The following is a 13,958-nucleotide window of genomic DNA, read 5'->3' on the forward strand; positions in this document are numbered from 1 at the left end:
TACCTGTGAACACAATCAGCTTTATAGTCATAGCTAATAGTCTTGAAAGTTTTAAAAGAAACCTAGCAAACAAACTTATACTGCAGCTTAGGGTTTTTTCCATGTATCAAGTGTCTATGAAAGCTGCCACAACTCTAGAGCATTTGTGTACTATCTTCTAGTGGTTGTATTACAGCAGAAACTAATTTTCAGCAGGATTAAGTTTAGCTTTTTTCTTTATGCTTCACAATTCAGTTTATTAGAAATGTTCAGTGGAGTGGAATTTATTTAACATATATGCTTCTACTTAATTATCCAGGAAGAACTCATAGATCCAACCAAGTGACTGCTCCAGAGTACGTGTTCCTAATTTCTGAATTGGCAGGAGAGCAAAGATTTGCATCTATAGTTGCAAAAAGACTGGAGAGCTTGGTAAGATTGTTTCAAGAAGTCTGATCCTTCATGTGAGAAAATACAACTTAGATTTCTTTTTCTTAAAACTTGATGTAATTACAAAGGTGTGTCTTAACAGGGAGCCCTCACCCACGGTGACAGACGAGCTACAGAAACTCGAGACCTCAGCAGATTCAATTTTGACAACAAGGTGATGGTTCTGTTTCTGTTTGAAAGCTCGCACTGTGGTGCTTATTCCCCACGTGACCTGCTGAGGAAGGATTTCTTCCACCTCCTGTGAAGGGTTTTACTTTCAACTGTATTACTTCCTGATAGGAGGCCTCTTTCTGAGAGAGCCAGAAAGCATTCTTAATTCTGTTTGCAAAACCACATGGAACACAAATACAAGTGTAGATTACTTTTCTGCATTTGCTAACAATACAAGTCTTAAGTAAATGGTATGTGTCCTTTCAGTCACAACTGAAAGATGAATTTGGCAATTCTAATTAGAAATTTAGAATGGGCTGTTTATATAGTGTAGTTTATAGTTGAAAAGCGTTCCTTTATTGTAGAGAAAAATGTTTTATTGTGAATTACAAATGCTTGTTAAACCATGTATGCTTGGGTCTGAGGCACAAACACCAGATCATGTTGTTAGAGCAACTTCTTTCTCTTTCTTGTACAGTATGGCAGAAATGCTTTAGAGATTGTCATGAAATCCATTGTGAACTTGGACTCCCCGATGGTCTCGCCACCTCCTGATTTTCCTGGAGACTTCTTCAAAGGTAAGTATAATTCACTGGATGTAATAGCTACCTTTTGATTGTTCTCCAGTACACAGAAAATGCAAATAATTTTAGAGCTAGAATACATTGTTATTATTTAAACCAATCAGCTGGCCCAGGTAGGCTCTTGCTGAATGTTATTCCTGTGCATGTTGCTTTAATGTTGAAGTTCACATATGAAACAAGATATATAAACTCTCTCAATATAAAGCGTATTCTATATATGTTTGGCTAAAGTATTAATACAGTTCTTTAACTTCATTTTCCCATTATCTGTTGCAATATCTTGTTCTGTGGGCTCATGTATAGTGCTATTAGTAGTTTTCCCTGCCTGTGCTTCCTGGAAGGACAGCAGGCAAAGCTCTGTCTTGTTTATTGATATATTAAGTCAGAAATTGGGAGTGATGTATTTAAGAGGTGTCAGAAGTTTTGAATTGGCTCCTGAAACAAGATTGCTAAAGAAGCTGTTACTTCATTGGTTTATTTTTAGACAGCGAAGCAGCTATGATTTAACATCTTTCTTTTTCCTAGATGTTCGTCAGGGATTGATTGGCGTAGGCTTGATAAATGTAGAAGACAGATCTGGAATACTAACACTTGATAAAGGTATTTATGGGTTTAGTGTATCTTTAGAATGTCGCTAGGAATATCATATATCATGATAGTGGATTCCTAGCAACAGAACTGAAGTTGTAACTATCTACGTGACTTTTTGGGAGAGCTTCAGAATGTTTTCCTCATTTCTGAAAGAATGGATTTAAGTAGTCTTTTTGAGACTCTGAATACTGATTGAGAGCTTGTCATCAAACTTAATCTTTGACCTAATGTATTTCTTATTCTTTTTTTTTTTTTTAAGATTATAACAACATAGGGAAATTTCTGAATAGAATTCTTGGTATGGAAGTACATCAGCAGAACGCTTTATTCCAGTACTTTTCTGACACGTTAAATGCAGTTATTCAAAATGCTAAAAAGAATGGAAGATATGATATGGGCATCTTAGGTGAGTAAATCAATTTCTCAGTACTCTTGCACTTGAGTAAGAAGAGAGAAACAGAATAACTGTGTCCTTTCCTTTTAAGATTTGGGCTCTGGGGATGAGAAAGTAAGGAAGGCAGACGTTAAGAAGTTTTTAACTCCTGGGTATTCTACCTCTGGACATGTAGAACTATACACAGTAAGTTAATTCTGGTCCCCCCTTTGTATGAGCTAATAAAACTTGCTTGCTGATCTTTTTTTTGGTGTTTTTTTTTTTTTTTTTTTTTTAAAACATGGTGTCATGGTTTAACCCGGCAGGCAGCTAAAACAACCACACAGCCATTTGCTCACTCCCCCCACACACACAGTGGGATGGGGAAAAAATCAAAAAGGAAAAAGGTAAAACTTCCGGGTTGAGATAAAGACAGTTTAATAGGACAGAAAAGAAGGACAATAATAATGATTATAAAAGAACAAAACAATTGCTCATCACCTGGAGCCAATGCTCAGCTAGTTCCTGAGCCACACTGCCTCCTGGCAAACCCCCAGTTATATACGGAGCATGATGCCATATGGTATGGAATATCCCTTTGGCTGGTTTGGGTCAGCTGTACTGGCTGTGTCCCCCCCAGCTCCTTGGGCCCCCCACCTTCTTGTTGGCAGGGCAGTGTGAGAAGCTGAAAAGTCCTTGACTGCTTGGCAACAAGTAAAATATTAGTGTGTTATCAACATTATTCTCATCCTAAATCCAAAACACAGCACCACCAGCTGCTAGGAAGAAAGTTAACTCTGTCCCTGCCAAAACCAGGACACATGGCAATGAGCTAAGCATGTGGTGAGTGAGGGGAGGTTCAGGCCTTTCACTGGGCAGTATTTGGTTCTCGGTTCTTTAGTTGCTGTGTCTGTGACTGTTGTAAAGCCTGTTTCCGAAATACCCCTGCATGGCTGTCTTCTAGATCAGTGTAGAGCGAGGAATGTCTTGGGATGAAGCAACTAAGATGTGGGCAGAGCAGACGGGTCCAGATGATGGATTTTATTTATCGCTACAGGTAAGATCCTTTTGTCTCTTGAATTATGTTCAGAGAAGTTTTTTGGGGGCTAACCAAATATGCTGTCTCCTCTGGAAAATTTCTTATTCGGATTAATTACTGTTCAGTTTTGCAAAATGCTTTCAATCTTACATAAATATGCATGTTGTTTGCTTCCAATGCTAAGTATATGAAGCACTCCTTTTTAGCTGCTCAGGATACTTTCTGATAGGAATGTGAGCCCAAATTAATAGCTTTTATTTAAACCTGCATCAAGAAACCAGATGCTTTCACTCTACATTAACCTCACAACTTTTCCTTTAGGTTAGTGGTACTGTCTTCTAAAGGTGTCCTTATTATTACCAGTTGTCTTTTTGCACACACACAGTGTTACTCTGTAAAGAACACAGTAAGGAATCACTTAAGGTAGATACTGTCAGCATGTTTAAACTTACAAAGTTTTTGATTTGTCTTTTCCAGATAAGAAATAACAAGAAAACTGCTATTCTAGTAAAAGAAGTGAATCCTAAAAAGAAGCTTTTTTTAGTATACAGACCAAATACTGGGAAGCAACTCAAACTAGAAACATGTGCAGACCTGAAAAAGAAATACAAGAAGGTAACCATTAAAGTTATGCTAGTGTTAAACTTTAACAAAAATTGAAAAAAATGTAAGGGCTTCTTTTTTCTGGTATTTGTGTATAATTCTGGCAAGTAAAAAAAACCTAGACTGACTTGTCTTTGGGTCTTTTTAAGTGGGTCTACGTGGTTTCTGCATTCCTCCAGCTAAAGCTTTCTGAATATAAATAATCTGTGATGTAGCAATATGAAATGAGGGGTTTAGGGTCTAGCAAGGAAAAGTCTTGCTTCTGTGTAAGGTGTACAAACATGTTCTTAAATAAGCATCTATGTACTGTGTATTCTAAATAATGATGCTGAAATTTCAGCTGTCTGTTTTAAATACTGTAATGGATTCTTTTGTTTAGAGGCTGGTAAAATATCTACACTTAAGCAATTTTTATAGTGTTAAATTTGTAAAAACTTGAGGAAACTGAAAATCAGGTTGATTCTTGGAAAAGATCTGAGATTCTGCCAGTCGTGTTATGGAGATTCTGCTATGTTCAAGCATTTTGCTCATCCTTTGAGATGGCATTCCCATTGAATAGCCTGAAATCATTATAATGTAGGATAATGCACCTCTCTTTGTCATCAGGATGTTGGTGCTCCCTCTTTTCTCATAGTAATGACCAAATTGCTTTTGTTCTATGCACGTCTTGATGTGGTTTAGTTTATTATTCCCATTTTGAATGACTTTTCCAGGTACCTTCCGAAGATGCTCTGCCACACTGGTTAGAGCAGTACAATTCTTCTGCGGATACCTGCACCCACGCGTATTGGTTAGTATTTGTATGCACCTAGATGTTTTGAACTGTTTTACCTAAACTTTATCACTACTTCTGCTACTCACATGAAATCTTGTGTTTCTTTAATTAAGAAAAATTGTCTCATGACCAGTCTAATGACCCAACCTTTGGGCAGAAACATGAAGCTTTGTACTTGCCCTTTAAGTCTTCATATATTAGATGGATGCTTATGTATAAATTGTAATCCAGTAGAAGTATAATGTCTCAGGAGTAGCTTGTGCTTTAAGTGTTCTGATCTATCATGGTGGTAGGATAGTTCAGATGTTACTGGGGGGGGGGGGGGGGGGGGGGGAAGTATTTGTACTTCAGGTAGAGATGAGATGTCAGAAACAGGTGTTCCTCTGCTGCGTCTTCTAACAGTGTGTCTGAACTCAGCAGCTGATGTCTGAATTCCTGAGGAACAGCATACCTGGTAGAAGTTTCAGATTAATAGTGGAGCTTCTGAAATATACTGATTAGATACCAGTTTCATATGTAACAGATTCAGGTTCTCAGGTGATCTAACGGAGTAGTATCTTTGGCTTAAAGCTCTGTCTGTACTGTAAGGTCTCACTTCTCTCTCACTTCTCAAAGCTTTACCATTAGAGGCATGCTGTGGATAAAGTATCCTTCTCTTACTGTGTATTTGCAGCCCTCCCTCAACTGTGAATACATGTGAAATAACTTCAAATCTCATTTTTAAGTGAATCAGATACTTTCTGTTTGCAGAATTCTTCTGAAAGCTTTTTTTTCTTGTCTCTACTGTAGGAGAGGCAATTGTAAGAAGGCAGGCTTGGGATTAGTTTGTGAAGTGGGACTCCGCTGTCGAACTTACTATGTCTTGTGTGGTTCAGTATTGAGCGTCTGGACAAAAGTAGAAGGCGTTCTAGCCTCTGTGAGTGGTACAAATGTGAAAATGCAAATAGTTCGTCTAAGAACGGAAGATGGGCAGAGGATCGTAGGTAAGTGGCTTGTCTGCTCCTTTATTTCCATCTTGGAGTAGAGGGAAGTTGTAACTTACAAGTCTATGTTGAGAGTCACGTAGGAGACTTTATAAAGCTGCTTTCAAGAGAAAGGGCTTGTCAATTTGTGTATGTTGGGAAGGGGCAGAAGTACAACTGTTGGAAATATGTAGTTGTAGTACAAATCCTGTTTTGAGTCAGGTTAAAGAAGGAAGAAATTTTTTTCAGCCAGGCTTTAGAACACTTACTCTTTCAGTTCTTTTAATTTACTAGGAACAAAAAAGTTGTATTCAGCCAGTTCCAACCAACCTACCTTTGAAACCCTAAGGGCTCCACTTTTTTTCCCTGCTTCTGACAAAGAATAGTAAGCCCTCACAGTGGCTGTTTTCATGGGGTTTGAGCTACTGAAAGTCACGTGTAATCAATAGTTTAGAATGACTTCAAGATGATTATGTCATTCCTTGTCACTAAACCTCTTAGTGAAGCCCTCATAGCACAAAGGCTGAAATCTCTGTATCTCTTTTAAACGTGGACATCCTGTGCTGTGTGATACCATGGCAGCTCCTACTCCAGTAACAGTTTTCTAAGTTACTGAAACTAGATTTTTTTCATGTTAAACTTTTGTGGTAGTATAACTTCTGTGAGACTAGAAAAGCAAAAATCGCTGACTTCTGGGTTTATGTGGCAGCAGGTACCATAAGAATAAAGCTTGTCTTCAGGGGCAAAATGGCAACTTCTTTCTACTGCTTCATGATGTAATGGATCTAGTGATTTTGGTGAGAAGCTGAACTTGTAGCTGTGCTTGGTTAGACTTGACATTGGAAACCAGTCACTGGTGACTGTTAGGTAAATTAAATGGTGGGATCGTCAGCCTGAGGTTTTAATGAACAAATTAAGTTTGCGTGCTTATGAAACAATCAATTTGTTGCCGTTTCCAGGTTTGATCATTCCTGCAAATTGCGTATCACCCCTTGTAAACCTCCTGTCAACGTCAGACCAGTCTCAACAGCTTGCAGTACAACAGCAGCAGATATGGCAGCAGCATCACCCACAAAGCATCACCAATTTCAACAGTGCATAAGAGGACAGACTACAGGTGTTGACTTTGGCGTTTGAGGAAAAGGCTGTAAAAGCATATCACTTGCATAAAAATCAGGGACAGATTCCAAAGAAATATAACTTTTTCAGTTCAGTTGTGTGCTCTCAAATACTTTGGGAATAAAGAGATCTAAAAAGGTTGGTAGAACTGAAAGCCAGCAGTTGTTTATGGTGGTGCATCTGTCTTTCCTTATGCTCTCTGTAGTGCTTCCTGTTTGCTTTTACTTTTGGCCTTTTAAGCTACAAACCACAATTTGTTTGAAAATGCTTGAAAATCCCCAAGCAGGCTTTATTTTTATCTTGTCATACAGTGCTCAGGGTTTAACGCAGTGCATCGATGCCATTGCTGTGGGAGATATCCTCGAATGCATGTATTGAGTATATATATAGAAAATATATATTGGGTTTTTCTCTTCAATTTATGAGTTTATAAAAGCATGAAACCTAGAGGTTGCACATCATGCATTCGGGTTCCTTCCCAGTTTCTGTTTGACAGTGCATGTCTTTGGAAACGGGCGTGGACAGGATAAACACAAGAGACAGGAATTCAGAGAGAAACACAATCTTAGTTGTACAGCATTGGTTATTGCATTTTTATAGTGTTTATACCCAGGTGTTGCATTTTTTCTGGTTCTCTCCTGGGGGTTATATATTTGAGTCTACAACATGTTCTTTTTGTGATAAACATCTTAAATTAAAATTAGTTCATTTTTAATGTATTAATGGTATTCCTAATGTGTACTGCAAAGATGGCTGGATGCCTATTTTCCTTAAAGTGAAGCATTTCCTTAATCTGAGGTGGTTATGGAAACTTAAGTGCAAATTCACTTCCATCTCGCATACAATCTTATATTTTTTACTTCATTAATTTAATTTGTCAGTTGTAAGATGAAACCTTACTTGAGCTGTAAATTAGAGAATGGGGAAACACTTGAGGGTTCCGCTGTATGTGCTGTTTCTGTTACCCAGTAACTTGAATACTGTTTAATATGTTGTAAGACATTGTAGAGTTTATCTGGAGCTGTTTAAAAGAAATTGTAATGTACAAATGTGAATAGTCACTTATCTATAATATGGGTAAGTTTTGGTTTGCCTATAATAGTAGATGTTTATAAGAAAGTGAAGGACAATGTTTGTCATTTCTTGCTTGCACAGGTTGCACTATTGAAAATTGAGATTGTATAAACCTGTCCAAAAAACCTACAAGATAATGATCTTGTAGATGTCAAATAAAAGTTATTGTACTAACAAGAAGTGGAGTCTTGTTTAGGCAATCACTGTATTCCAAAAAAACTAACAAGTCTGTACAATTGGAATTTGACAGGACTTGGCATGTTCCAGTTTGCTTTAGCCTGGCTTCTGTCTTGCAGTCCAAATATTTCAGCTCAGCTCTTTAATAAGGCAAGAAGCAAATCGGGTTTAAACCTTGATGCTTATTTTCAATAAGGTTCACCTGACAGAGCAGCAATCCACTGTAGCCTGTGTGACTTCTGGAAACACTCCCTGAGCCAGATTAAAGTGTCATAAAGACTTTTTTTTCCATAATTACCAGGGGCCAGAAGTTCCACAGCTTGAGGCTGAAGTGAGTGCCCTTATGTGAATTACTTTGCTTGTGGTTCCGTAACGCTGCCTGTGCCGGCACCTCGATGTGGTAACAGAGCACCTGCTTGTTGGGGAAGGAAGCCTGCCTGCTCCTGGCTCCCACTCCCTACTGGTCAGGGGAGTGAATCCCCTGTGCACATTTGTGACTGACTGGAAATACAGATCTAGAATAAACCAACATGTTCCCTGTTGCCCTGGTGTCTGCTACATGTGTAAAGTACTTGTAATGCAGGTGGTAGGTGAGTTGGGAGTGGTTTAATCCACTGGCAGTAAAGGGAAGCTTGCCCGAGTGTTGTGATACCAGTAGGAGCTGATTATGCCCTGGAAAAGCGTAGACCACAGCCAGGGTGTGGGGGAGGACGTTCATGTGTTTTGTACCCACTGTTGGATGCCAGATACTTTCCCTGGAATGGATGTAAAGGGATTTTGAGAAGCATGTTGACAGATTACTATTGCAACAGTTAGTGAACCAAATAGCTAGTAACAGCAAGCTGTGTGTGGACTTCACTGTCCTTTTTTTTTTGTAAATTATTATTATTTGGTGTAGGAACTTCTACCATCTGAGATGGTAATGTAGTATTTTTAGACTTTAATCCTCAGTAAGATGGTTCTAGAAGTGGTAGATTCATAAATAGTGATTTTTTTTTTAAACAAGTCATTATTTAAATACATGTCAGTTCCTAAGTGCTCTTCTCAGCCTGCTGTGCTAACTCTGGGTGTTGGGATGAGCAGATATTAATTGGATATTCTCTGTATTGATAACCAAACGACACGACTTGATGTCAGGAGTTTATAGCATGTGCTGTTTGCTCACACCCTCCTAAACTTCCTGTGGACTTATGTCCCTGGAGGGAACAAAAACCCGACAGTACTTAAAGATCTGTAAGAACTGTTCCCATTCCAGAAACCCCTTCCCCACTTACTCTCTACTTTGTGCCACCATCAATGCCTTGGCTTTGTCATTCAGCTACTAACACATCTGCAGCCACACCTCTGGAGTGTTCTAACATCTTAAAGGTTAACATAAAAAAAAAAAAAGTCTTCAAGCTACAGAAAAGATTTTTTTTTTTTTTTCTTAAAATTTCCTGCTCGGTGGTTGGTGTGGTTTTTTTGGTAGTAGTTTATTCCTTGCGTGAGCTGCTGCTAAAGCTTGGAGGAGAAAAGGAGTAATAAATAGCACTGGGGATGGGATAAGGCATGGTGTCCTCTTGCAGCACTGCCCGTAAGACAAAGGAGAGACTGATTGTCATGTCATAGAGACTACTCAGCTAGGTGAGAGTGGTCTCTGTTTTTCTGACTTGTGGGGCGATGACCTGTTTCTTACAGATCGCCATCTGAAATGGATATCAAATTTATAAAGGGTCGATGTCTCTGATAACGGGGGAAGCTAAATGTGAAATGGTAGTAACTTCTGAACTGTGTGAGTTTTGGAAGCATGCTGTAGAAGGGGAAGATACGTATTTAAGTTGACTTGGGAATTGAAGGGATGAAATTTTGGGATTTCTTTTTTAAACTGTCCCTTGACAGCAACTAAATTTTGACTTGTTAACTAGTTTCATACTTATGAGATGTCTGACTCAGTAAATGCAGTTATAACCCACTAAAACCCCCCTCTGCACAGCAAGTTTTCAATTTGTTTTTTTCTGATTGCTGTATGGTCCATTGGGAACACAAACATCTTGTAAGGACTTTGAGTTCCCCAAAGATGCTAGTTGTCTCGTCAGTGTATAGTATTTTCTTTGTAAATGAAGAAAGCTCTGCAACCTGTAAACATTTGTCAAGTGAATTATTAAGGGGTTTTGTATTTTTCTTCTGTGTTTGGAATAAGCTTCATTCGGATCCCATCGCAGTCTGTACATATATAGAAAGAGTATGTATGTATATAGAGATGTTAAAGGCTACTGAATTATTGAATGTAAATAACTCTTGTTTTTCTTTGTGGTTTTTTCCTTCATGACCTTCCCAAGATGTATTCCTATTTTCTCAACCTGCCAAACAGGCAGTTTGTGTGTACTTTAAAATATACATAGCATATATAAAACTTCCAAGGGATGTGTGCATACATTGTAGATGTCATATGTTGTCATCGTTTTTTTCAAAACTATGAATTGTCCATCTGCCACGATCCTTCTGATGCTTTGTGGTTTTGTTCTATATTTTTAGTGCATAATGCATTTTCTTGAGAGAAATGGATTCCTAATGTCTTTCAGTGACTGGTACTATTCACTTCTTAGTGCCTCTATCAGAAACAAATATTTGCATTTTCATGTAGTTTGTTTTCTTTAGTCTTTTCAGTACGTTTCACATCTTGAGCTTTAATTGTAGATACATTTACATTTTCTTCTGCTTATTAGTATCGCCAGTTGTGCATTCAGCGAGCTCCTACAACACGAGTTTTAGAATTAAATGCATCAGCAGTAGGACCTGCCCGCTGTCCTAACATGTAAAAGTGATTGCTACATTCATATGAAATGTCTTAAAAGCACCCTAGGAAGGCGGGTAATTGGAGAGTAGAAAAGATGCACCTGGGAAAGTTTTGGGCTTCATGTAATGTCTAAATGTGCAAAACTTTCTTTACCTTAGAAAATAATGGTGCGTATTTTTTATTGCCAGATAAAAATACATATATTTATATCAAAGTTAAATAAGAAATCCCTTGAATTGTCTGTCTCTTATTTAGCCCTTAAGCCTCCAGCAGTTGTCACACAGGATTTGCCCTTCCCCTTCTGTGGGGAAGGACGGTCTCTGTACAGTTGTGTCCTGAATTAAGTGGGTGGCAAAGTCCATTGACTGGAGAGTCATGGCAGGAAGCGTCCAGCTGCAAGTAGCAGCACGATACTTCTGGTAGTTTCTGTGGTCAAGCTGAGCTCTAACAATGAATGTGGAGAAATAACGGAGGCGTTTTTGTCATGTACTGGCAGCTATGGTGTACAGTTCTGTGTCACAGGCTCTCATGGCAAAGACTGACAAAGTTGGCAGAAGTAATGAAGTCGCACAACCACAGACATGCCTGAGTGCAGAACGAGACATGGGAAACCTCGAGGGCTGACGCTTCAGCTGAGAGCAGCCTTGGCCTCATTTGCTGCTTAGGTTGTATACCGATTTTGAAAAGCAACAGCGCTCTTTAGGGAGAAAAACGTGAAGGAGGGAAGAAAAGACTGGAAATACCAGTGTGTCTCAGCCACAATTTGAACTGCTGAGGGCAGATCATCTCCAAAAGCTTATGCTAAAGAGAGTGCTAAGTAAAAACCTAGCAAGAACTTACTTGATGTGCTTTGCTGTTTCCTAACTGGTCCAAAATCATTTCTGAGTGGACAAAGCCTGAGGCAAAAATAAAATTCAAGAATAGGAACTAGACAGGTTTAAGCTGAGGCCAAAACTTGTGTAAGGAATTTTTCGCCTGCTGTGTTGTGAACCAATACCGCGGGGTTTTATGGAACTGCGTGCCGCACGTGTACAGGGCGCTGATGTTTCTTTCCAGAAGACAGACGTCTGTATGAAGAGGGCAGCCTGAAAGTAATGGATCTGGTGCGTGCAGGCAGCTTAGCCAAGATAGAAATACATTTGGATTGAAGCGATGTCTTTTGTTTATAAAAGTCCTGCGGTGCTTAAATACCCGAATCAACCTGTGTTAAGTTTTTTTTTTAAGGCGGCAGTTTGGTTAGTGTTGGTTAGTGTTGCTGAGCATAGGGCATAACTTCAGTGAGACAGGTCATCTGCAGAAGGGTAGCTCTCCTGTAGCTGATTTGCACTGGGAAGGGTAAAGAGACATTTCTGCTGCCGTTTCTGATTACATACATATTTATGTATGCGCTTTCTGATTTGGAGAGGATCACCAGTAAAATGCCAGATTTCACTGCAGGCATTTTTATTTGCCAAGTCATTTGATTTATTTTTCACTCATTGACACACAGTCCCACGGCCTACTGAGTTTTATTTGAGGTGGGTGTTCGTTGCCTCAGCATCTTCCTGCAATCCTGCAGAGGGGCCGCACCGCACCCTGCAGTAACTTTTGCTGTGAGCATTACCTCTGCGCAAAGGATACACCATTTATTTAAAGTAGGACTTCGCCATTAGTACTTCTTCAGCTTCCACCTTTAATAGTCCCAACGTGACAGAGTTCCAAAGACATGTAACGTTTAAGATGAATTGTCCGTGTTCGTTTTATTGCCTGCCCTAACTGGAAACGTTTGCCAACCCCTTCAATATCTGCCCACGTTCTCCATGCGAGCAGACAATACCTGCGCACACCAACTGTCCCTGTGCAAAGTGGCAGAACTTTGAGTGCCCGGCAATAAAATATTACAGCAATGTTTAGAAAGATTTATACTCACAAAAATGACAAACTGTGGAACATGACGAATTCTGTATTGAGGTTTTTTTTTTCTTTTTTTTTGTAAAAAAAGGTTAAATAAATTAAACTAACTACTACTATGGGTTTTTTTTTCCCCCCTTTTGATTTTCTGTTGTGGAACTTACCCACGTAGGTTGTTTATACTGGAAGGCCTTTCAGCAATACTTCTGCATACGTTAAACACATTCATTGTTGCTCCATTTTAGGATCCCTCAGACTAGTAGAAGTCATGTTGTAATAGTCCAAACTTTTTTTCTTTCAATCCATTTAAATACCTGGCACTTAACCTGCTTAATTTCACTGGTTTATTAAATGGCTTTATTGGTAGTTAAGAGCAGATTCATGACATTCTTTGAATGCTGACTGTAATGATCTTAAAAAAGGGAGGAGAGTTTATAAAAACTGTGTCGAGATTGGAAAGTACCAACTTCTTCATATTGTACGCAGAGCATGCAAGTATCTCCTTTGTCCAAAGAGCTAGTTTGGGATGAACAGGCTAATGTAATCTTATTCTTGTGAATCATTTTGTATTGACTTTTGTTCTCATTTTCCCCAAATCTGGAAAGGTGATGATACCAAGTTCTCAGCAATGAATGAAGATGTCCAAACCTCAGAATTTAATTATTCATTTTCATAAAGCGATAGATGTTGTTCTGTAAGTAAGGGAGAAACATCTTAAGAGAGGTTCTGGTTGGCTTTTTCCCAATATGTAAATAATACACCTTCAAAATGCCAGAGAGGCAGCTCGTGAGCCAACGGCTTCTACCTTTGGAAGTCCAGGTCTGGTTTATATGTTCTTCCACATTTATAAGCTGGAAGAATTGACTGTGCCTGCTAAATATGCAATGAATCGCAGGGCATGAAACAGAGATCTGTATCAGATTAGCCAGAGTGAGTAAATCATAAACTAGGGTGCAAGTGATTTAATTACTCCTGGGCAAGATCTCCCCTGGAGTTCACTTTGGAGTGAACAAAAAGGTACGTGTGAGTGATGAAACAGCGAAGATCTGAGCCTGCAGCTGGTCCCCGCAAACCATCCCTGGTGTTACCCTTCCCATGCAGGAGAACTGGGATTTGGGAGCAGGCAGCATTGCTTCGCACCAGCAGCACTTGGGATCAGGACTTTCATGGCATCAGCTCCTGCCTGCTTTTGTGTGAGGCCCCCCAGTTCTCCCATCCCCAGCTCAGGCCTCGGGGCTGCAAGATGGCTGCTGAGCCACGTGTGGCCCACTGGCCCTTCACTGCTTTCCAGGATGGACTCAAGCAAAACACTGGTGTTTTCTTCCTTCCCCAGCAAAAGAAAAGCATGTCCCAGGCCTATGCGCTCCTGGGGAGGATGCCATGGCCTGACCGGCCCTCCTGAAAACCCTTCTGGGC

General features: G+C 39.5%; 1 protein-coding gene across 4 annotated transcripts in view; it reads left to right on the forward strand.

The window, feature by feature from the left end:
- Positions 1-7,879, forward strand: part of SBNO1 (strawberry notch homolog 1) — a 33,258-nt gene extending 25,379 nt beyond the window's left edge. For all 4 annotated transcript variants that reach the window (XM_054843855.1, XM_054843859.1, XM_054843858.1 and 1 more), the window contains 11 exons: positions 299-411; positions 512-583; positions 1,058-1,157; positions 1,689-1,763; positions 2,014-2,160; positions 2,240-2,334; positions 3,092-3,184; positions 3,644-3,781; positions 4,483-4,559; positions 5,334-5,527; positions 6,466-7,879. In XM_054843855.1, the coding sequence (XP_054699830.1) occupies positions 299-411; positions 512-583; positions 1,058-1,157; positions 1,689-1,763; positions 2,014-2,160; positions 2,240-2,334; positions 3,092-3,184; positions 3,644-3,781; positions 4,483-4,559; positions 5,334-5,527; positions 6,466-6,608 (1,247 nt within the window). In that variant the 3' untranslated portion in view covers positions 6,609-7,879. The remainder of the gene's footprint in view (positions 1-298; positions 412-511; positions 584-1,057; positions 1,158-1,688; positions 1,764-2,013; positions 2,161-2,239; positions 2,335-3,091; positions 3,185-3,643; positions 3,782-4,482; positions 4,560-5,333; positions 5,528-6,465) is intronic.
- The last annotated feature ends 6,079 nt before the right edge of the window (positions 7,880-13,958 follow it).

Source organism: Grus americana, chromosome 16 (assembly GCF_028858705.1).
Source record: "Grus americana isolate bGruAme1 chromosome 16, bGruAme1.mat, whole genome shotgun sequence".
NCBI classification, from domain to species: Eukaryota; Metazoa; Chordata; class Aves; order Gruiformes; family Gruidae; genus Grus; species Grus americana.